The sequence below is a fragment of the Fulmarus glacialis genome, unplaced genomic scaffold (genome assembly GCF_000690835.1).
Source record: "Fulmarus glacialis isolate BGI_N327 unplaced genomic scaffold, ASM69083v1 scaffold21675, whole genome shotgun sequence".
NCBI classification, from domain to species: domain Eukaryota; kingdom Metazoa; phylum Chordata; class Aves; order Procellariiformes; family Procellariidae; genus Fulmarus; species Fulmarus glacialis.
Genome location: NW_009212765.1, coordinates 36959 through 61764, shown reverse-complemented (window position 1 = coordinate 61764; position 24806 = coordinate 36959). Strand labels below are relative to the sequence as shown.

Genomic DNA, 24806 nt, shown 5'->3' with positions numbered 1-24806 from the left:
ATGTAAATAAAAATAAAACTGTTTTCAAAGTGCTAACGATCTATATTTTGTAATTTGCTTATTAGAAACTGTTAAGGTTCTTCAACGGATTAAAAAGAATAGTTGTGAATTAAACCCTAAATTAGAATTACAAGGATAAGCTTCAATCTTTTAGGCCAAAACCCTGTTTTGGTTTCTATTTGGTGGCAATGCAATAATAGTAGAATAATAACAGTATAATAAAAGCTCAAGTACTCTGAGCTTGAATTGCAAATACTTTGTATTTCTTTCACTCCTGGGAATCTTTAAGAGCTCTTGGACATTATTTCTCATTTTGCTAAAAAAGTTAGAAGTCATATTTTTGCCTCTAACATCTGCGATTCATGTAATATTGATTCACAGAGATATGTTCTTTTTATAAGAAATAGTATATATATTTTTAAAGAAATTTACAATCTTGTTTGAAAATTATCCTGAAAGGCTAAGTACAGATAGTGTTTACAGCCATTCCGTGCTGTATTGCCACAAATAGCCATATGGCTATGCACCAGGAATGTTTATAAAGGGTGTGTCTACTGTTAATTGAAGGAAGTCTCTTCCCCTCAAATGGCCTCGACAGGAACAAATTTTAAGGGCAGACTTTTTCACTGGAAATCACTTGTTTACAAAATACTTCATTCTTTTGTACAAAACAATTCCAAACTTAATTTTTACTCCTGCAAAGTCAGAAATAACAGTCTTGGGATTCAGCGGTAAGAAATATTGATAAACTACTAAAAATCAGCAGCACAAAACTTCAAATAGTCGTGCTAAAAGGTAGATTAAAAAGGTCTTGGCACATCAATTTACAAATTCCAAGATATGCAACTATTATTGTGAAAGGATAAAAACATTAACAGTCTGTGGATTGCCAGAGAACACAAAACACTGTCAACATCTGAGCTCGCGCAATGGTTGGATCATACCCATGGCGATTCCCTTAGAGTGGAGATGACCTTTTTTCTTTTTTTCTTTTTTTTTTTTTTTTTTTTTTTTGCCATTGGAGGTAGGTAATTATATTCTCAGACATAAATTTGTGGTCATATTCAACCATATTTTTTTGTTTTTCTGGAGTAGTATTGGTACTTTTACAATACAGAAGTTTAGATGTAGGCTTCTTTGTTTGCAGAGTTGCTCTGTTGGGCCTGGTCTGGCCCATTTTCAGGATGAGTGATGTCTTCGCTTGGCTGAATCATTACTTGGATGCGCTGTTTAAAGAACAATAAACATGAGGCAGTCAAAAACCTGTTTCTAAGCATACCTTTTTTTTTTTTTTTAAAAAAAGCAATCCGAAACACTTCTGTCTAGGCATTAGAGCTAAAATGAAAAATTCTGTCTCCCAAGGGACCAAAAAGGCAGTAAGTCACATATACTAAAACCAGTTTTAACTGTGTTCTGAACATGACAGTAGGAGTTGAAAGACCACAAGCAAAATGGTAGATGCCACCAGGCATCTGAGCATGCCTAGGGAAAAGAAATGAGGAGAGGCTCTGCTGCGAGCCCACAGGTCAAGCACAGAGGCTGCAAGTTTGCAGTGGGCAGCGGGGACTCAAAGCTGGACCCCAGACGTGATGGTGACCCTCCCCAGGGAGGGGAAGGGACTAGAGAGTATTGGCTGCAGCTTCTGGGAGTTACTACCTCCAAGGATATAACAGGTAAAGTAGACTTGGATTTAAGATTGGTTTATTTCTATTCTGTCTTTCCTAGTCCGTTTGTGTTCTCCATTCATGAAGCTTATCCGCCTACCTCACATTCGTATTAAGAGCGCCCAGTTTTGATCGTCAAAGCCTGTGAGTCGTGTACGCTCCTCCTGTTATCTAATGACCATTTGTCAGTGCGTTCAAAAATGAGACCTTAATCCACAGTAAGACTGAGACGAGGAACTTTTACTGTGGTCTTATACAACTCTGCCCAAGAAGCAGCTATATTTTAGAGCAACAATTCTCCATTTGCACGTAAATGTTTCCATAAGACCAAGGGAAAGATATTCAAAACGTAGGAGCTAAGAACAAGCAGGGGGAAAAAAAAAAACCCAGAGATTTTTTTGTAGACTTCTTTGAAGCATCACTGAGTCTTTTAAAGTTTGCCGAAGACAAATACTTGGATCAAGATCTGAGCAATTCATGAGAATTGCTTAAGATCATCCGTCCCTTTGCAAAGATGGCTCTGTCAGCTGATTTTAGAATATTCCAGAAATTCTGACAAATTCATTTTGACAATCTTGGGTTCCCACAATCATAGAGGACAGAGATGCGTATTTCAATACTTGTGCTGAAGAAGTGTCTATTATGCACAGAATGAGATTATTGGCTGGAGAGGGAAAACTGAGGATGCACCCAGATTAAAAAAAAATTAAGTATGACAATTGTACGTGATTACTAAACAGCGTACTGGTCAATAACCTTACTAACATTTCACACGCCTTTAGCAGCATTTCTCTTAAGACCTTAAAATGGATTTAAGCCATTCTCACATGGGAAGTGTCATCTCCTTTTAACAAATGGAGTAAGGAATCAGGGAGAGGCTAAGAGCACAATGCCTGAGAGAAGGCCTCTAACATTCTTCATGAAGTAACTGTTCATAGAAATCCCTTAAATAAAGACTGAAGGGAAGTGCAGCATAATCATAAAATATGCTCCCAAGATTTTACACGTACTTTCTCTCAGCTGCAGCAGAACAAGGCAGCCATTGTAACTTAGAACAGGTGTAATGCAGAATGGGAGCTCAAATCTTTGATTACATTGCAGGGAGATGCTAAATAGGGTCACTGTGAGCAGACTCATGGAAACCAAGAGTTATGTGGGTTTAGTCCTAAGAGTTTGATTCCAGTTACTTAGAGCATCACCTGCCTTGATACATGACAGTATGTCTTGTGTTAATAAGGACAAATTTACATATTTTGTAAACTGCTACTTTGTTTTTCTAGGTGTAAGGAGCTGGGATACAAAGTGTCTGGAACTGTCAAAGCCCAGATATAAGGACCACATTTAATGCAGTGAATTATGTTTAACAACAGATGGTACAGACACTGTCTTGCCTTTTGTCTGTTTGGTACTTGTTTTTATGTTTTTCAGCTCAATGCAAAGTAAGTGGGCTAAGCCAGTGAGGCCACAGGAAAGATATAGTAGAAAATAGCTGCCCAGCAATCTTTTATCAGTGTGCACAGGTCTCGCAAGATGAAATCATGCAGTCCAGAAAAAGAGAGACTTACCTGTTTTAGGGAGCCTTTCAGGGTTAGAAACATATATGCCATATAGCCTGGTATCAGCACCATAGAAGACAAAGCCATGAACCAGCCAACCCCTTGGCCCCATTTTGGGAAAACGTAACTTCCCATTGTGAGAGGAGTCATTTGGACAGCACTGAAGATAAATACTCCCTGCAAAATACAGCAGAAAACAAGATTTGGATGAGATTTCTAGAGTGTTCTGTGTTCAAGAGTTTTTCTGGATTGACTTGGACCTCAAGCCTGCCTTCACATCCAGGCAAGGAGAAAAGGGTTCCTTTGGTCCCTGGTTATGGCCACCGGGCACTAGCTTGTAGATGGGGCCTGCAGGTCAGTCTTCCAGATGGAAGTTGCAGAAGACAGGCAAATGTCAGCCCACTGCACTGACTGATTCCCTGCTAGCTTAATCTATAGTGTGGGAAAGTGTAAATAACTGAACTGTAATTCTGCAATTGTGAAGTTGTTTGTTTGTTTCCACTAACTTTCTTACTGGAATAATAGTATCAATACAGCTCTACTGTACTGGTCAGCAACAGACTCCTAGAGGCTCTGAATAAGAAATGTTCTTTAAAGCTTGGCTTCTGCACTGACCTTTCTAATATCACCACCTAAGAGTGCTTGGCCCAGAGGCTTTGATATTGTTCAGATCCTCTGAACAAATGCGTAATGGAAAATGAAGGCAGTCAGAATGGAACCTGCAGTTCAGTAAGTGGCTACAGATTTGTCTCTATAACAGACCTTATCTTACGAAATTCAGAAACCACTTTGAATTTTTCAGTAACAAGAGACGAGGAGATAGTGTCTTACCAAAATTAATGTTTCAAGTTAACACTGTATTTCCACATATATAACCTGCATCTCAGATTATCCAGGTATGCTGGTACGGGAAATCCACTGGTACTAGTAAAGTCCTCAGATAACCTGCACAAAATCAGGGGGAAGGGGGCTATTGGGAAAGATGGGGTCCTGGAGAATAATACCTGCATACACGTATACTGCACCATTGATCAGCAGCACTTGTGGGTTGCTTTTGTGTTGTTTTCAAACAGATGACCTGCAAACATGGTATTTTTTCCTTTAAGTTCCCAAGGAAGATTCTATCCTGGCCTCTTTCAAATGTCTAAAACAGCCTGCATCAGGAAACCTGATAAACCGAACCAGCAAAGAAGAAAGCTCATTCTGATCCCAGGTTCAGGACTTGTGCGGAATATATTCCCAGAAAGGAGAACGTAGATGGCAGATTTTATTAGCACATCATCACCACCCGTGAACTTGCACTGGATAACAAATTCTGTTGAAGACTTTCCTACTATATCACTGAAATAAACAAAATGCACTTTTTATTATGCCTTCCTGAACATTCGTTTTCAGAAAAATGAAAGCTGCCTTCATCTGGGTAGAGATGAATCAAGGAATCCTCAATATAAACACATTTCCATGCCTCTCTTTAGTGCTCTTTGTTTGCTTTTGTATGGCCTTGGGCTGCCTATATGGGAATATCAGAGAAATACCAGTAAGTGAGAAGTATTGTGTCATGTGTAATAGTGTTTACTTGATTACAGTTTTTTATATTGCATCTGGGTTGACTACGTTATGTGTAGTAAGTTTACATTTCTTTACTTATTATTTCAAAATGAACTGTATGGGCTTAACTGGATAAAGTTTAGAATCAGGGAAAGATTGTACTGTGGTTTCCAGTGCACAGAATCCTGGCAAGGTTTGCCAGAAAAACCAGTAGCACTGCAGTATAAACTGGGTAATATATTCCACAGAATCCCATGAGAGAAGAACATCAGTTTGTAATACTAGTCTGTCACCAGAATAGTGCCTGTGAAGGAATTCAGTTTACAAAATGTGGGCATTTTTGTGTATATGGAAAATACAGAATTTAGAGAGATTGCTAAAGTTTATCTAAGAATACAAGAAATGGTCAAAATTTATTTCTTACAGTTCTCTATCTCTGCCAGTCAAACTCTCGACTAGTTACCATTTCCAGAGGACCGATACAAATCTTGGAATTGCGCAAGGCTCTTTTCTTAGGGCACAGGCTTCCTCTAATGACACTGGGTTTTGCCTGTTGCCTTCAGTGGAATTGCTCAAATCCTTAAAAAAGGAATGAGGTCAGAGTTAATATGAACCTGTGGGGGTGGAAATGACGATGCTGTAGTACATAGTCTACCTCATTTACATCCTTTGAATCATACAATAAAAGTTTGTTCCTTACTGCCACAATGATAGGAGTGAAAAATGACCAGCAGAGTTTCCACCAGATGCAGGGTCTGTATCCCACCATCTCTTGGATGTTGTCATAAAATCTATTAACACCTAAACATAGAAATAAGAAACAGTATTATAAACATATTAGAAAATTGATTCAATTGAAAGCTCAGTGGTTTTGACAGACACTGTCATAAATTATGAGGTATATTTGGTAGCTCTATACAGACCCCAATGTAACTTTTCACCTGTCTGAATGGGAAAGAAATGTGGAAACTCAGAAGCACCAAGAATCATTTGTTCTCATTCTTCCACATCATAATTAATTAATTAGCAACCAGCAAACTTATTCCCATGCAAAGTCTGAGGAAGTCTGTACAACTGAAGGTCAGATGCAATAAATTGCCCTTGGTTAATTTCAACTGTAAGTCTTATTAGAACGAGAGATTTAGAATGATATTTTACAAATTACATTAAAAAAAAAAAAAAAATCCATCCTAGCGTTAACCAGCTTCACTCTGTGTGGATATATGCACACCGTATACATGCAGAACTGCATCTGAAATCAGAGAGTAGCCCTGCTGCTGCTGTTACCTACCAGCACTCCATCATCTTCTAAAAGGTATGTCTATCATATTATTTATAACTTCGTATTTGATTTCTTCATTATTTAGGTGGTGTATTTTTCCATTCGCATTTGCTGGATTCATATGCAGTATCTCTCCCCTATAAAATGCTGTTCCATCCTCTTCAGCTCATTAAAAGACAGCAGAAAGACTCCAGTTATCTAGCTCTGAATCAGTTTTGTAATATAAACTGAAGTGTCTTAATAATCATGGGAGTAAGTCCTTGGACTTGGTAACACAGAACTAAGGTCAAATGCACAAATACTCTGGCAAGAATAGGATACATATTCATCAACCTTTATACCCAGAGCTTGTCAGTCCAGACTTCTGGATATTTTAGGGCAATTATGCAAGATAAAACTGACCAAAGAGCCTGGCTCTCACTGCAAGATCCTAGAGTGACAGAGTCATTTCTGGAAATGAAACATTACGAAGTCCAAAAGACCTAAGTTGTCATGTTGAGAACAGCAGTACCTAACACCTCTGAAGATCCAGGCTTTCCAAGGAAGGGGGACAGAAAAAGAGAGGGAGATGTCACCTACTTAGTATTCCTGAAACACTTAGCATCTAATGACTTCCAGGCTTATACATAGGTGTTTTAAAGAGGCAGAAGTACCTTCCGCAAGCCAACTTTGAGTCCTCAGTGGAATTATATGCATATAAAACAAGGCCAATTTCAGTTCCACCCTCAGCATGTGCACACACAAAAGAGGAAATCAGTAGATTAAGTATCCTTATGATGTGCAAAACTTACGGAAAAAATAGAAACATATTGTTTACCGTAGCACCAGGATATCGAGATGCACTCAAAGAATACAAGGAACAAGAGACTCATTCCACTGGCAGAGTAGTAGTCAAAAAGCTTAAACACATAGATTCCACCCTAAAACATATAAGAAGGAAGTGTTAAAATAAATAGTAAGGACTCCAATTTCAAGATAGATTAAACTGCAAGCTACAAACTAACAGTGGCGAATAAGTTAGGAACATATTAATGTAAATTAATTAAAGTTAACAGGTTAAAGTCTTATAACGCTTGAGGTCAATACTGACAAAAATTAGATTACTGCTAGAATTCAGTTAACTGGTTTGATTTCACTTTACTCCTTTTTGTTCAATAATTCAATCATTTCATGAAATAGTTTGCAATCTAGTAGATGACAGGAAGCAATGGAGAACATCCCTAGCTACCACTTCTTGGACTGTAAGACAGATTGTAGAGCTGTGTATTTTCTTGTCACCTGAACCATGAAGTAGACCTCACTGGACTACAGGCATTTTGCACTTGTAAGTTAATGTCTGCTGCCTGAAGTCTTTAGATAGTGTCGATGATAGATCCCTGCCACTTCAATGGTTTGGAATGATTCCTGGTCGGGGCGGGGGAAGGGGGAAATAAAACAGATGCTGTATGTCAGACATAAGATCATATTCTTCTACAGAACATACCTGAGTAATATTGGACAGCCCTATCAGATAGGAAACAATGCATACAACAGCAATGAAGATTTCTCTTCGATTGCGCAGTAACTTCGGAAATTCATCCACCAACGCTGTTATGAATCCTTCCACAGTGCAGAACTGCAAGTAAAGTTAGAAATAAAATACAATGCAATGCACTACAACAGCAGGATTACATTCAGGGGAGGAGTTTTCAATATTACTCATCACTGGCCTAAGGCTGCATCCATTAAATGATAAATGAAAATTCACTTGACTTCAGTGAAAGCTGTGCTTCTGAATATCCTCGTTTCTGTCTAAAAAGATTTGTGCAGAAAGATTTCCAGCTAGCAAACACTCAATATTCCAAATTATGAACTACAGCATGTGCTTTATGAAGATAAAGTGCTCTTTCTTGTGATAGAAGACAATACATCTACAGTTGAAGGTTTTGACCCCTAGATCCTTCAAAAACTTTCTGTGATTTACTCACATACATGAAAGCCAGAAGACACAAAAAGTGTAATCAGATCAGCGCTTCAGAGTGAAGCTTAAGGACACAAGATTGATTCTCATATGTTATAAATCAAATACTTTTTGTATCCCCAGAAAAGTCAATGCAATGGTAAGATTTTTGCTGAGGATGTGGTCTTCCAAATGGAGAACATGGCCATACTTCAGATTTTTACTGTATGTATATATGCAAATTAAATGGTGTCATTATGATAGCTGAAATAATGAAAAACAGAAGAGATGTAAATTTCCAGCAGTGCAATCAGAATTAAACCAACATTATAGTTCCTATAAATTATAGCATATGAAATGTTTCACTCATAGACAGAAAATGAAGCAAGCATGACAGCCTGTAGATATATATTCTTTTTAATAATATTAGACTACCTTCCTCAGCTGTTAGTTGCCTAGAGACAAGTTCTTTCAAGAGTATTTTTGACCCAATTAATTTCACAGTAGTTTCCCCCCAGATCGAGCAATAGGTTTTAATGTCAAGCCTGAAGCTTACCGAAAAACAAAGAAATAGAAAACATATATTTTCAGCTTCCTTTCATGTTGCAGGATAAAATGCCCTCTTGGTTCTTTTTGTATTTTGGTTCACAGGCTGAATACAACTTGGATTTATAGAAAATGATGGATTTTCTCTACTGAAAGACTAGTACAGCACTAAGCTAGTAATTCTCATATTTCTTTATGTGCTATGAAGACTGTGCTAATGACTGTAAGGTGCTGGTTTGGCAACTGCAAGTGATTGCAAGTATATTAACACATCTGCCTATGCTTGGTCTCATACAACCAACCAAACATTTCAGCAGGCAAAAGGGATGTCCCTGACAAAGACCTCAAAGTATGCTTTGTAAAGTAAGACTGGTTGCTCTCTTTAGTGCTTACAATATAGTTGCTATCTGTATTAAAATTATTACTGAGTAATGAATGCTTTTGTTGGACATAGTCCTTTCTAGCATATAAAGTGCTTTTTCTTGTTCTGTGTGCTTTTTTGTTTGTTTTGCAATAAACATTTTTTAACGATTGCATGACTTAATTATTTCATTATTTAATTATTTAATCTAGACAGTAACTCTAGAGAATATCTTATTTGGATTTGCAAAACCTCTACATTGTGCCTTGCCATTAATTTCCAGTTGTCAGATACCATTTATAACTCTTAGCTAAGGCCTGAACCAATAAAGTCTTGATCCCTACCATTGGGAAGTGATTTCAGAACACGCTAAGACACAGAATGTCCTCAGTAATGAGCCTGCCGCCTCCTGAATTTGCTCCTGACATTTATACGCTTAAAATGAAATGTGTGCTGCATCTTTTTGCTCCATGTGGTAAGCTCTGAAGTCACCTTTCAGAAATATTTGTGGCATCTAAACCTTGTAAAGCATATCCCAGTGTCTCCTACATTGATGAACATTGCAAAGGTATTTTTAATATCATGATTTAACTGTTAAGATTTCAAAGAAAGTTCCGTTTGTCTGCAGAATAAATTTTCTGCACATGTTGTATATGTTTCCAACAGTTCATGAAAAAGCGAAAGTGTCTTAGTATCAGTTTTTGACTATCCCAGGCTCCTTGAACCTCTTAGTCTTTCCTCTCCTTAGTACCTCCTGTTATTTATTTGATTATTCCAGACCACTAACATCCATTCTGGACCACTAACAGCTGGCAGTACAGAATGCACAGAGAGAGGCCAACCTTGTACCATACAGTTGCAGAAAATTTATCTTCGCTATTAATTTTTACACCAGTTTTACCTGACTGTCAATTCCGAGCATAAGCAACATGGAGAAGAAAAGTATTGCCCACAAAGGAGAAATTGGTAACTGTGTCACTGCTTCTGGATAAGCTAGAAATGCCAGTCCAGGGCCTGGTAGGAAAAACACGAGAGAAAACGTCAATGTGATTGATTGGGTGTGCTGATTATTTGCTCCTATTGATGCATAGGTTTTAGGTTTATTTGAATGACTCTGCCATGAATGCAGCACGGGGATTTCAGCTTAATCAGTGTTCACTGACCAAGAAGTCAGTGCATGTATCTTGCTTTTAAAATGAACCAACCGAAACAAAAAAAAAAACCAACAACAACACACAAAACCCCCAAAACCAGCCAACCAACCAAGCAAAATACTAGATGCAGTTCAGAAGCTGCTCCTGAGAGACACCTTTGTATAGCAAAAACAGGGAATGTTATCCTTGGCTAGGATTACATCTTCAGGAACTGATCAGCTTTCTCTCCCTCTCAAGTAGTTATTGATGGCTGTAATCTTCTGCTTTTCTCCAAGTAGTTCAGAAGAGAAACAAAGACAGCTCAGAAATGGAGAAGACATTTTCCAGCATTTACAGTACTTCCATTTGCTATTCCATTCCATTAATTATCTTAAAATACACATTTTAATAAACTATGTAGTTGTAAACAGGCAAACCTTTTCATTTGTGTTCCTACTAACTGCTGATGGGGGCATAGTGTTGGAATATAAATTCTTATTAAAAACAAAGGAGCTCTTTTTGTTGTCATAGCATAACTGGAAACCAGCTGGTATCAGGTTAAGAGGGAAACCTGTAGCAAACTACATAATCACAGAAATAAAATCACTGTGCGTCACCTAAGGGGGGTATCTGATTTTTCATTTTTCATTAAAAGTAAGTCTGTCTGTGACAATTCATTGGACATATATAGCTTTCAAACCAGTGAAGCAAGGATTGGCATTAGACACCTGAATTGTCAAAGTAAATGCAATGCAGATTTTGAAACAATTATTTGCTAGCAATAGCAGATATGATTGGAATGCCTTCCAAATGGCAGTATTAAAAGCAAAATAAACTTAAATATGTTCTTAATTTTACTCTGTTACACATTCCACCAAATGCAGGTACAGCTTTTAATAACATTGTTTGGTTTACAAAGCTGTATAAAAGATCGCAAAACAACATGTCTCATGGTGCTAAAATAAAGCATCAGTTTCTGAGCTTGCTAGGAGAAATAGAAGCCTTAATTAAAAGGTCAAATTTCAAAAATATCCTTTGCAATTACTGGCCACAGGAGGTCATTGCATCTTTGAAAAGTCTATTATCTTAGGTACCTTAAAATGTATTTAGGAGCTTAATGTGATATAAAAATATTGTTTTGTTTGCAGGTATAGTCTTTATATAGTACATCTGTATCAAATACATAAATCCAAGAAGCTTATTTCACACACCACTGACTTTCCAGAGCATTTCTTGCCAACAGCATATGCCATCATAATTTTTTTGCTAATTTCTTTGTATGTGTAGTTTATTGAAGATTATTTTTAGGGCTTAAAGTCTCTGCTTTTCTAACTAAGGGAATATTTCATCAATGGGATATGTTTGCTAGTATGATAAGACATGTTTTGTCCACCAGCGACTTCCAACCAAGCTTTCAGTTATCAGATCCCTCCCTGTGGCCAGAACTGCTAAATGAGTATCTGGTACACCAGCTGGGTTAGGGCAACCATCTGCTCTGCTACTTTAAGCTTTTTCATCTGGAAGAAAGACAAGGAATTGCAAAGAATAGCAGAATCCTTCCATAGACATCTTACTGCCCTAAGTAAAATGGCTTTCAGAGTAAAGGGTCCCATAAAATTGGCTGATAGCTGTAGGTCTGAACAGGTGAGAAATGGATCTGCCTCAAAGGGCTTAACCTCAAGAAACAGTAAAAGGAATTTAAAAACCTAACTGAATTTGAGAATATAGGCTCCAAAAACATAATGACCATCATCCCCTCTTTCAGTTTGCTTTTAAGAATTTCAGTAGCAAGAGGCTCATAATCTGATCTCACAGCTAAGCACTGAAGCAGCAAACCGTGCTGCCACCTCTTATAAATGCATTCCCTGTAAGTAGTATTCATTAGTATTCATTGCGTCAGCCCAAGATGAGTCTCTGGCTGACCACTCTCCACACCAAAGGTTTGAGAGCGCTAGGCAGGCAGTCTGCTCGACATGAAATGATTTTGCTGCTGCTGCCTTGAGAGGTTTGAAACGATGCTCTCCCTTTTGCAATCCTTAAGGGCGACTGAAATGACAGGGAGCTGAGGAATGTTTTGAGGGAGAGATTTTGAACAATTACATGAAGCAGTTGGATACAACGTACAAACAAAAAATAACTGATGCCACAGAACAACTTAGAGAAAAATATATTGGATACCTGATGCTGCAACATCTGCAATAGGCCTCTTTGTGACGTTAGCCATGAATCCAACAATGGAGAAGATGACAAAGCCAGCAAACATGCTTGTGCATGAGTTTATGCAACACACTATGATGGAATCCCTGAAATAAAGGTAAGGTGCTTTAAGCAGTATGTAAAGCAATGGTACTGTTCATCCGTATATTACCCTTTTTTCCTGTGAAAAGATTTAATGATTTACAATTTCACAGTTTGGGTTGCATTTCATGCTGGACAAGTCATACTGTCTCTCCCATTCGTGTAAATGCAGTTATACATCTCATTCCTAGTTAGGTGTAACATTTAATATTCAGATCCGAGACTACATTTTATTTCAATGATATAGTACACAGAAAGACAGAATCCAGCTCCAGCTGAGACAGGAAAGTGCCATTGTAATACGTGCAGTCATCTGCTTACCTGTAAACATTATTGTGGAAAGGGTTGTAACTTCCAAGGGCAATCAGTGAACCAAGACCCAAACCATAGGAGAAGAAAATCTGTGTGGCAGCATCCAGCCAAACCTGATTGCAGGAAATAATTTTTTTAAAAATCTGTTTCTGCACTTGAGGAGCAGGTCATATGTCTGAAAGGTGAACAGTTAGTAGTGAAACTTTTGTTTACAAGGATTGAATATTTACCTCAGAGTCTGAAAGCTTACTGAAGTTGGGAGTTATATAGAATAAAATGCCTTCCTTTGCTCCAGGCAGTGTTACACCACGGAAGAACAAGATAAGCAGCATAACATAGGGATAAGTAGCAGAGAAATATACCACCTGAAGAAACAAGACATTGTAAGTGTGGAAGGAAGAATGATCTGTGCTTTTTAACACTTCAGAAAATATTTGCTCCCTAAAAATACTGTAGCAGCAACTGAGGCTGACTTTTAAAATTGAAGCATTTATCAATGGAAAAGCTTGGTGAGGAAACGAGAGTGCCTACTGCAGAAGTCCCTAAACACCATGTCTAACAAGGCAGGTGGCTGTTGCTGATTTTCCTGAAGGTGGAACTTAGTGAACTAGGATATTTTTGCACGAGGGGCTCATGCTTTTCTTTTTTTGTATTCAACAAGGGGAGCTCCCTAAAGCACAAGGTTCTAGTACTCCTATCCTGCTTGTAGAACAACATCTGTTTGATTATTATTCTGCTCTCAGACAGCTGCTTTTGTTTTTTTAACACTCCCTCCTCACCTATGTTATGATATAATTGCCCTACAGGATCCTACTCTCTTGCTTTTTCAAAAGCCGTATTAAAAAGACACTATGAAGTCAGACTCCAAAGAAACAGTCAGCCCTTTTTTGCCACCTTCTTTGCAGAGACGAGAAATGAAATGGTTTGGTCTGAGCTCAACTAGGCCATGTTCAACGTGCAGCCTGAAGCAGGTCACAGTTACAACTATCTTGTCGAAAGTTAACAATTCATTCTTTCAGTGTGAAAAAATCCTAGTCCTCTACACCAGGCCTGAGGTCTTATAACCCAAGCCTCCAGTTCCACCAGGCCTCATGGTTGTGGCTTTTCATTTCCCTAAGATTTCTTCCTGCCATTTTGGGAAGAGGGAGAGGTATATGCCAATGTCAGATGCTGGTGCCCTTTCATTCCTGAAGAGAGGTCTGTCAATAATATAATTTCCTTTAATTCATTAGTAAATTCTATTTTGCACTCAGAAACCAGCCAGACTCCAAGAAGCACAGCACGCAAGCATGCCCGTGGTAAGAACAACCTATGGCTCTCATTTACCATTAGGAAAGGAGGGAGTAACTCTCATATGCAATACAGCTTCAACATACATATCTAAGTCCAACAAGAGCTGTGCAATAAATGCATGCTTCTCACTGAAGCCAAAACAGTGCATCCTCACTCTACTGCTATCCAAACTAGCTAAAATATTCATCACAGGAACAAGCAGACGTATTTTTAGGCAATTTTCTACCTGGCAAAGCCAAGAAGTCTATAAATGAACATATCATCCAAGACTGTGGTCAGAGCTAGTTACAGAGGAGCCAGCTCTTTGAAAAACACTGTGCTGCATCAATTCAAGAAAGATAGAAATGAAATACTTCACAGAGCTATTCCAGCAAAACTATCCCCAGTGCCTCTTACCTCAAGAATTTTCAGAATATTTGAGTAAAATGGGCATTTGTAATTGAAATGTATTTACAGTACTTTTTAATCTTACCTTTCCGGTCCAGCCTACCCCCTTCCAGATACAAAAATACACCAGAATCCAGGCAATTGCTAGAGTAATTGCTAGCGGCCATCGGATTTGCCCTGGTTTTTCCAATCCATCAGTCATTTGGTGCATGTTGCGTCTAGAATAAGCCAACAGAATGGTGTATTTGACAACTAATTCAGAAGATAGTATACGAATGATAACAAGCTGATCCTTGCATATGCACAGGGATAATATAGAGAAAAATTATCAGCTTACTCCCAGAATTCGACCACGGCACTTGTCATGTTGGTGGTGTTTGCTAAGGTATAATTGGAGAAGCAGCGGTCAGTGTTCCATGGGTTCTCACAGTGTTTCCAAGGAAGAGTCTATTTAAGAAAAAGAGAGAGAAAAACCCTAAACAGTCAAACACTTCTTAAGTAAGCATTACCTCAGGTATCTCTCCCTTTACTAGAAATGACAGTTGAGTGGAGAACTAATATACTTTGAGTTCTGCAGTGCACTGATCTCCCTGGAGTGCATGTCTACCACGTAAGTTATTTAACTTCATATCAGTTGTGTGAATCAGATGTGAAAATATTTCTTCATTTCTTTAATATATCAGCCCAAATGCTTTGGAGTCTGATACGCCTCTCAGCATGTGAGAGTATATTGAGCGCACTACAAGAAACAAGGGCAGCAGAAAGGACCTCCTGGAGGTCCTGTTACCTCTTGTTGCACTAGAGGTAATAAAGGTGTGATGGTTATTGATCAGAGATTTCCATTTTCCCCTCAGGTTAGGGGACAATTAGAAAAATGTAAACTTTCTATTTTCTACATGCATTTTCTACATGTGTCCATTACATTAAGTTATTTTTCAGAAGTTCTGAGAAGCAGAACCTGTTTCCACATGATATCCATTAGAACGAATCTCATTTAGATACAACTTTCTGATGGCTAATCTTGGAAAATCCTCTCACAGAAAATGTTGTATCAGGGTACTGCATGTTTTAAATACAAGTATAAGAGGCTTCAAGGGAATTAGAAGTCAATATTCATCTAATATGGGCCACTTCCAGACTATGACTGACCTTTCACATCATATAAATAACAAATCTGAGGATAACAAAAAAAGAAATGATCATGTCACTCCCAAAGAGTAGTTAATGCAAATTTTGTCAAGGGACAATTCTTTAAAGCCGAGAACAAGCAAGCATGAACAAAATTTGTAGAAGAGACAACAATTGAACAATAATGCATTAATTATTGAGACTTATGTAAGAATACTTCCTCAGATGGCCAAAACTCACAAATCAGACAAGACCTACTCAGCTGATGAATCACCCTTGAGGGGAAAAAAAGGGCAGCTAAAAATAAAGTCAAAAGGAAAGAAAACAAAGCAAAAATAACAACAATGAATGGAAGTTCAGAACTAATCAAATCACAGACCTTCCACTCCATGAGTATTTCTTTAATAAACCCCTCCACTATTAAACCACATTGCAATGATACTATTTCCCAAAGAACTAACATTTGTGTGGCTGCTATTGAAGAAGAAAAAAAAAAAAATCAGTTATACACTAGAATTTTTCTCAGGGGAATGACTGTCCTGTAGGCTCAAAGGCAAAGGGGTACTGGCACTCTTGTTAGCATTGCCAGGACAGGGAGTCCGAAGCCTGAGCATGACTTGCAGCTGCCTGGCAGGTAAGCAGAGAAGCAAGCAGGCATGCTTGTGATTAAAGGGCAGAGACAGGTAATAAGTGAAACTGAAAGGGTACAGATGAAAGAGCTGTGGCTCTGAAGATTAAGATGAGGAAATTTAAACAAATCGGTAAGAAAGACAAGCCTGTGGCTCCAAAATAGCCTATTATTATGTTTCTCCACAGACATTCTTGGAACGGAATATTTTCCTCACAGTTTTCTATTCTACATTTCTTGTGGAGAATAAAAAATTTAAAAAGGGATTTTTACAAAATAGTTTTCCGTTAGTAAGAAATGGTTTATCCTACTGATTTCTATGCATTTTGTGTTAACCTCACACCCTTACAGTGAGACAGATTAATCAGCTATCTACATATCACTTTGCTTTACATTCAACAAACAATTCCAACCCCCCCTCCAACACGCACACTTACAGTGGTAAAGGAATTATACAGGTAGTATATGGCCCACGAAATAATCACAATGTAGTAAATATTTAGCCAAAAGGAAAGGACTGCAGCAGCTAGGCCCACACCTATAAAGAAAACAAAAACAAACAAAAGAAGGTAACTTTTAGTAATGTCTGTACAAGTGTCAGTTGAAGAGCTGCGATTCAGAAGGACAAATACAACATATAGGGCAGATAGCTTCTATAAAATTTGGTAAATGGCAAGTTAAAATTTTAGAAGTACCATTATAAAAAGGTCGTTAATTTGGGTGATAGTTCAGTCATCCATAAATTTAATCTTAATGTCCAGTTCTCTGTCTGTTGCAGCAAGCAGTCACATCTGCTGCTGCTGAAATTTTACAGGTATTTTTTACTTAGAGGGAAAAGAGCAGAAACTTCTGGCAGATGCACGCAAATTGAGTATGAGTTATAAGACCAGCTAGCCATTTAGTACACTGATCAAAGTGCTTAATGCTTAGTATAATGCTATTATGTCATCTCAGACTAAAGAAATGTCAGGGGTTCCACACTGAGAATGCCTGGTCTTCTACTCCACATGGAGACTTCAGGGGTATTTTAAAATTTCCATGCTGGTGACAGTTGCTGCATGACACTAAACAGGAGGAAGTGCTCAAAATAATCAGTATAATGCAAAGCAAGGTCTATACTTTGCATCCTACCAACAGCAGTAACTCAAGCAAAGTTAAAATACTTATCTGTGAGAAACATTTTCATCTCCCTGGGTTTTTGCAATACAAAATTTCCTAGAACAAAATCCACTCTAAACAAACTTTTAGCTTACCCTATGCTAATTGTCAGTCCTACTGTGTGAAGTAATTTATAACTCAATGTGTAACTTGCTCCTGTACTGGTCCAGAAGTCAGCTCAGGAGCTCTTAAGTGTCAAAGGATTTGGGATTAGAGGGTGAAAAGCACAGTTTGTGAAGTTTGTAGCTCTATGCAGAATCAAGATTAAAACCTTGAGGTTCTAGCAATGAGAAACTTCAAACTAGCTAAAAATCTAAGTATGGAGTGAGCTTGTCTTAAGTAATTCAGCATGAAATTGCCATCTTTGAAGTGTCTGGCTTTTGAATTTCAAGTAAGAACAACAGGAGATACAAACCTCTGTGACCTCAAACAGAAACAATGTTTACCAAATTGCTGGGAACAGAGTTCCATACCTGCTCAGACAACTATTGCTAGATTTAATATGCTATTTTGAACAGTCTTTATATGTTCCTAACAAAAAGTAAAAGTTTTTGAAGTTCAAAAATAAGTTTGTTGAGCTTCTAATGCCTAACTCTTGCTATTTTTAATGGGGAATGAATAATACCCTAGGGTGTTTCAAAATTGTCAGTTACACCTCAGAAAATTAGGGTTTTCTGTAGGAAATTATGGTTTAAGTAAAAATATGAAGGCATAAAGAAACATCCTTGCCCTGACACTTTGTGCAACTTCTGCAACTTGGAAACAAATGGAAAGTAATCCAAATTCACACTGTACCTTTGAACATTGGAGCAAGCTTCCACACTCCAAGGCCTCCTATGGATGTATACTGACCAAGGGAACACTCCAAAAGAAACAGTGGCACTCCAGCAAAAATTAAAGTAAGGAAATAGGGAATCAAGAATGCACCTAAAAAGAAATAAGAAAAAGTCTGTTACAGCGGGGAAAAACACAACTGAGTTTCCACTGTTTCCATCCCTATTATATATGAAAAGAAACTCACATTTTTTTCCTCTTAAGTGTAACTTTTCAAAAAAGTTGGTGCAAAGCACATGTACACTTCTGAACCAGTATCTCAAGAGGTGCAAGTAAGGGGAAAAATATATCTCCTCATCATTTAAATATTTTCTGTTTAAGTAAAAAGCTAAAATCCAAAAGACTGTGTATTTTGTTGTCTTCGTCTATCACAGGAGCATGCAGTTAGCAAAAAGGCTTTAACCAGAACTGGCTGCTTTCCAGTCGAAGTTAGCCTTTTATGGTAAGCTCAGACTCAGTATTACAAGCCGTATGCAATCCTCTCAAAAACTCAGTCCAAAAGAGAGGGCTCTGAAGGGTTGGAGGGCAATGTGCTTTAGTTCTGCTCTAATGTCTTATGGTCTTTTAAGAGCTCCTGCCAACTAGAAGTTAGAATAAACTCCAGAGCAGACCTCAAAGCAGAGTACCACATTCCAAAATGGCTCCAACCCTCCTGGACAAGGGTAAAGCAAAAAAAAAAAAAAAACACCTCAACCCCAAAAAACACCTATACAGATGAAAAAGCTATTAAACCCAAGTTCTGTTTTATTGATAATTTTTATGGTGAATTCTAATACACAAATATATCAGAGGTCGTAAGAATGAAACAGCAAACATACCTCCACCATTCTTGCCACAAAGGTATGGAAATCGCCACACGTTTCCTAAGCCAATGGCATAACCTACACAGGACATAAGAAAGTCAAATTTTCCTTTCCAAGTATCTCGGTCTGGAAGATCCGTCTTCTTCTTCTGCACTTTTACTACCAGGGTTTTAGGCTTGTCATTGGTGATTGAAGCATCCACTTCTGTGGAGATCTGTCCATCTGCCACTTTTGTCCCGTTTGTTGCCATGTCTCTGGGTTTGGCTGGAGAGGCTCTGGCAGCAGCCGGACGAGAGATTTCAGCACCAGTCCACGTGGACAGCAGCTTTGCGGCTCGCGGTTACCCAAGCGGGCAGGTAGGGCTTCGGCAGGACAACTACAACCACCCCCAGGCCCCCAAACACCGGTGGTTTGTGAGCTAGTCGGCAGTCCTGTACAGCTTCTGGATCAATCTGTAAAACACAAGATCACAGAGTTCAGATTTGCTTCAGCAGTACTTTAAGCAACTTAAAAACGTACAGTGACCAGAGACCTCGCTGCCAAAAGAGCTTTGCAACAAGGGTGTCTCATCGAAGAGCCTGGCTCTGCCCATTGGATTTTTCCTTAGTGACTCAGTAGAAAGCAGAGCAGAACTAACATAGTCCTCCAAAACAATCTCCAAGCCAGTTACTGATTTTTTTCCCTATAGATCTCTTATGAGTCTACAGAAACAAAATAATTCTAAAATGCAGCATTGTACAGAGCGTGTATATATATACAAAAGATGAATCAGTAATGACATTTCTATTTAACAGCCTAGTAAATAATATATATAACAGCCCAGAACTTGGGCAATGAAACTATTCCATTTAATCGTTCTCCATTTAAGAAACTAAAGGGGAGTTCCCATGATTGTAAAGTTACTTTATTTACAAGAAGTTGTGGCTATCAAGAAATAGCACTTGCCACCTTTAATAGTGAATTTAAAAAGTTATGAACAGCATACACTTATCTAAAACATCTTTCTCTAGAACACTCCCAAAGGAATTAAACAATAAACCAGATCAAGTAACAGGACTTACACCCGGGTAATGATGTTAAGTTTTACATGTGGTTATAATTAGCTGTTAATATAAGGCAAATGTTTCACTAAGCTTAAATTATAAGCACTGTAAGACAACGGGCTGCAATAATCACTCCTCAGTTTCTGTTTCCTACTGTGGGTTGCATTCTTGCACCTTTTCAAAAACAACTACTGGTACTATATAAATTTTCAAAATCTAAATAAAGGAAGGAAAAATCAAGGAAGAAAATATGCATTATGAAAAATGACCTGGGATATTTCAGTCAACTCTGAAGCGCGTGTAACTCCTGCAAACTTCCACAGCTCCACTTCAATTGGAAAAAACACGGTGAGCTAGTGTCTATTGTATGTCTACTGTATGCCCATTCATGATCGATTTATTGTCTAGTTCCTCTTATTAACTTCTTTTACTATATGTCAGTCACCTCAAACCAGAGATCGCAGCAAATGAAATACTTGCCAGTGTGAAGATACACCTTATGGCAATGTTGGCAACATTGGCCACGAGGTCATGCAAAGATCAACAATAATTTTATTTACAGATTTATGTAAGGGAAGATTGAGATTATTAGCCATTCACTTCTAATTGTAAATTATGTCAAAAGAAACATAAAAATACATGTAAAGAGTCTGCTATAAACAGTGCTTTTCTTCAACTTCTCATTTCAGATCACTGCATGATTATAATGCTTATTATAAGGCCACATCCAATAATTTAAAAAAAAAAAAAGTTGTCAGGTGGAAGCTGAAGAAGAATCAGCTGTAGGTATGCTGGGGTGAGGAGAGAAACAAGGATCATGCTTGTAACCTTCCTCTCTGTTCCACTTCAAGACGGGACTCAAAGAGGGAAACTCCATCTATGTACTTTCACATCCTCACAAGTCCTTCTGTGTACAGATATCTCCCCTTCATAAAACTGTGGACTTAATTTTCCATATTTCAATGCAAGCCTGTCCAATTTTGTGTACAATAAACATCATTTCTGGCTGTAGTCAGAAGTTTGAGCAGTTCAGGTAATGCATTTCCTTATGCACAAGGAAATACAGATCACCGTGTCGGCAAAATGGGGCTCCTGTTCTGAGGCTGGATTGAGATCACATTGAAGCTTTGACCTCCCCACCTACATGTTTGTGAATTTATGGCGCAGACAGCTCCAAGAGTGCACTACCAAATGTGCAGTTTGCCAGCACCATCTACTGATGAAGATACAGAACTGAAAGTGTTTCTTTTTAGCCAACACAGGCCGTACAAAGTTAAGGATCATCAGGGTGTTCTAGTACTTTTACAAACTGGTCCTGCACTAGATTAGATGTTGTTGTTGTTGTAATTTACATTTGGCCTGTGCTTTATCATCAGCTGGAGCTTCCACGTAATGGAAGAGGCTGTGTGTGTTGAGGATGGGTGGAAAAAGAAACCCAAAACAACATTAAAAAACCCAGTAAACCAACACTGCACAGAGAGATATATATGTATGTCTATCTCTTGTTTGGCTGTTAATGAGGGAGAAACTCATCCTCATAGCTGGCACTCCAAGAAAGGATCTGTCCTGAACCTCAGAACTGAACAACCAAGCCACAGGAACGTGGATTCACTCCCTCATACCTACAAACAGGCTCTGCAGGTGAGTGCTGGGCCTGCACTTGCTCTTCCAAGCCCTATCAGACTCTGGAGACTTTTGGGTATGCATTAAAGCCTCTGTTGAACAACGTGAGTAATTTAGCCCAGTGTAAGAGTCCATGACAAACACAAACCGGAGGATTAGTTAGAAAATCTTCATGAATAAAGCAAAGAACCTGGGATTTTGTGAGTCCTCCTGGAGGAAGGTGCCCAGACCTGAATGTAAGGCTGAAACGTCACGAGACACCCCAGCAAGTGTGCACATGTCTATGTCGAGGCCGAGAGGGGTTTGGCAGGCAACTTGGTGCTTTTAATATTAAAGGAGATTGAAAGCAGTAGTTCAAACAATCACACATGGAGACGTGCTTAACTTTCTTGTACAGCACAACCTTTGGTAAACACCCCATTGCACACACTACAAGTATTCAGCAACCTCAGGGAGTGGCAAGCCCAAAGACTCAGCAGAGGCTTGTTTAGAGAGGATGGAAGTGGGGACTGACTGACCAATTTGCATCTGTCCTGCCCTACCGTGCTGATGCCATTATTCTATTTGGACATCATGCTGGAGATTTTACTGTCAGTGGTGTCAGTGCACGGACATTTGTGCATATATGGTGATACAGCAAATCAGCATCAGGCAATGAAAAAATGCTTTCATTCCATAGGCTTGAAAGTAGCGGTTTTTCCATACTGTGAAAAATAATTTTCCCCAAGCCTAAGAAATAATAATAATAAATTACAACAATAGAGGTAGCCCCTAATCTCCAGTCCACGCTTTTCATACACAGTAGTACTTCAAAAACTATGACTTACGTACAACAATCTAGAAGAACTGGCGATACAGCAGTAAAGATACTTGGTACATGCTCTCTAATCTGATTAGGCAATATCCTGCAGTACTGGGATTTAAATTTAAAATTGGTCTGACATGGAATGGGACAGAAAGACACTTATGTAAGCTCTGTGGGTTGGCTTGGGCAAAATGAAATACAAATTGTAGTTGTCAGCCAGCAGAGCAGGTACGACACTTGCTATGCAATGTTATGCTTTGTGGGAAGAAGATGGAGAGACCTTTTAAATAAGTTGGTCTTTGCTCCCCCAGTTCCTTCATGCCAACACTGAGTGTGCTAGGAAGGGCACAGCAGCTTCCCACCACATTCCTCAGTGCACAATAGAGCTTCCTTGACTTCAGTTACTAGGGTTGCTCAGCCAAGAGGAGAAAGCCCTCTAAAACAGGGGTTTGGATACCATCTGGTTGTCCCGCATCACCACCACATTAGAGAAGAATGACTCCAGAGAGCCAAGCACACATAGCAGCCAAGGTAATAAGCACAACCAGGGAAACTGGAACAAAGAGAGTGCCACTTAATTAATAAAAGCATTTTTCTCTCTCCTGGTCTGCATAAAAGTGGATTTGAAGAGTTTAGAACTGGTTGCATAAAATGAAAGTGAACAGCAATATTACTATCATCTTTCACAAGTGATATCAAAAGGCAATAAAGAACAGTTCAGAAGCACACACAGTCATCCCCAGTTCCTTTAAATGATGAACCTCTGTTATGTTCAAAGTTCATTACTCCCTCCTCTCCAATCCATTGTTTTTCTCCCTCCCCGGAGTGCAGCAGCTCCAAGGGCTCCACACAAGGCAAGACTACAGCAGCTCCATTCTAGAGATGCTGAAGAAATGCTGTTACATAAAATGCCATATTGGCTTCATAAAACTTTGAAGGTATTACTCCTCTAACCTGAGTGGGACTCCAGCTGAGCCCACTGTGGCCACGGGTTATTTGCACTTACGATTGTATTTCTATTGAGCAATCAAGTCAAGAGAACGCCATGCATATGCTAAGTTTCATAGCAAAATATATATCCCATGTCAGCACTGTCCTGGAGTGTACGAAATGGGATTGAAATACAGAATGCCCCCGCAAGGCAGGGGGGTTGGACCTTTAAAGGTCCCTTCCAACCCAAACTATTCTATGATTCTATGAAGGTGTAAAAAGAGGACTGCTGAGCTCATTGGACTTCCATTCCGAGATGTCCACAAGGAGAGCTTTGTTTTATTATTCTTTTATAGGAGAGATACTGTTTGGAAATAGTAAGCAAAATAATGTGCGCATAGACAGTACACGTAGATAGGTGATATCACACATGCTGTTCTACCACACATATATAGCAGAAACCCATATGCATCAAAGAACGCTGCTACTAACTTTTCCTACTGGTACTTCAGATCTCGTGAAAAATCTGGCCCAGTTATGTGGACTTCCACAAAGTGTTTATTTGTGCAATGCTCACTGGCCCAACCAGCAACCATGCCACCTTTGGTTTCTTAATGGGAGGACAATTTTCCTTTATGTACAATTGCTAAATTGCACATTGAAACAGATCATCTAAAGAAAAAAAACAAAGAAAGAAAGAAAACAACCCACAAAGAGACCAAACAGAGTAATTCCTTTTCTTTTGGTTCACCTCTTCTGAACTTCCTTGTAGTCTCTGCTGTTCATGAAAAGCCATCATAATTTTCAGAAGTGTTTCATAGTGCTTGTCCCCCTATTTCATTTATTAAGATGGGTATGTGGAATCTGGCATCACTGTGACAAAATCAGTCCTTAGTTGCATCTGCACCAGCATCTGATTCCCCAGCTGAGTGCTCCATAGAGCTCTGGCAAACCATGCTGAACAAATGGAAGCTGAAGCTGACTTGATCTTTTGCAATGTGAAATAATAGCAGCAGCAAGAATGATCAGAGTCAAGACAAATGTGGGCAGGAAAAGCATCACTATTCCAGAAGACGAACTACCGGCAATTTTATTTTCACCACAAAAAGGTGCAAAATCTAAATACCACTGTCTATATTTTCACTTTGATTTTACCTAAAGGAATTACAATGGGTTTAGGTTTTATGCAAATACCTATTTGTGGAAAAGCTTGGTAGCAACAGGGCCTTATCTGAAAAATACTGTTAGATTTTAGGTGAATTTAATGGCACGAGCATTTCTGTAATGGTTTTCTTGTGTTTAGCTTGCATAAACTAAATAGTAGCTCTTAATTATTTTTATTGCCTAATAAAACATCACATGATTTCTCACCCAAATTCCCATGTCTAGTCAGTGAAGCACATTAGGTGTCCCAAAGATAATACAGCAACAAATGAAGGACCTTAGCTGGATCTTAGTACTTCTGAAGTTGGCCCAAAACACAGAGTTGTATGTAGTATCTAAATTAGACTGGTTGCTTGTCTGTAGCAGTTTGG

General features: G+C 38.6%; 1 protein-coding gene across 1 annotated transcript; it reads right to left on the bottom strand.

The window, feature by feature from the left end:
• Positions 1-1016: 1016 nt before the first annotated feature.
• Positions 1017-19210, bottom strand: SLC6A1 (solute carrier family 6 (neurotransmitter transporter), member 1). The gene is made up of 14 exons (XM_009577987.1): positions 18886-19210; positions 18029-18160; positions 16513-16613; positions 14657-14766; positions 14405-14537; positions 12870-13004; positions 12649-12752; positions 12208-12332; positions 9798-9910; positions 7534-7665; positions 6868-6970; positions 5469-5569; positions 3230-3397; positions 1017-1226 (listed from the first exon to the last, which is right to left on the bottom strand). Exons 1-14 carry the CDS (start codon positions 19118-19120, stop codon positions 1122-1124), a joined length of 1797 nt encoding a protein of 598 aa, XP_009576282.1. The 5' UTR covers positions 19121-19210; the 3' UTR covers positions 1017-1121.
• Positions 19211-24806: the final 5596 nt, after the last annotated feature.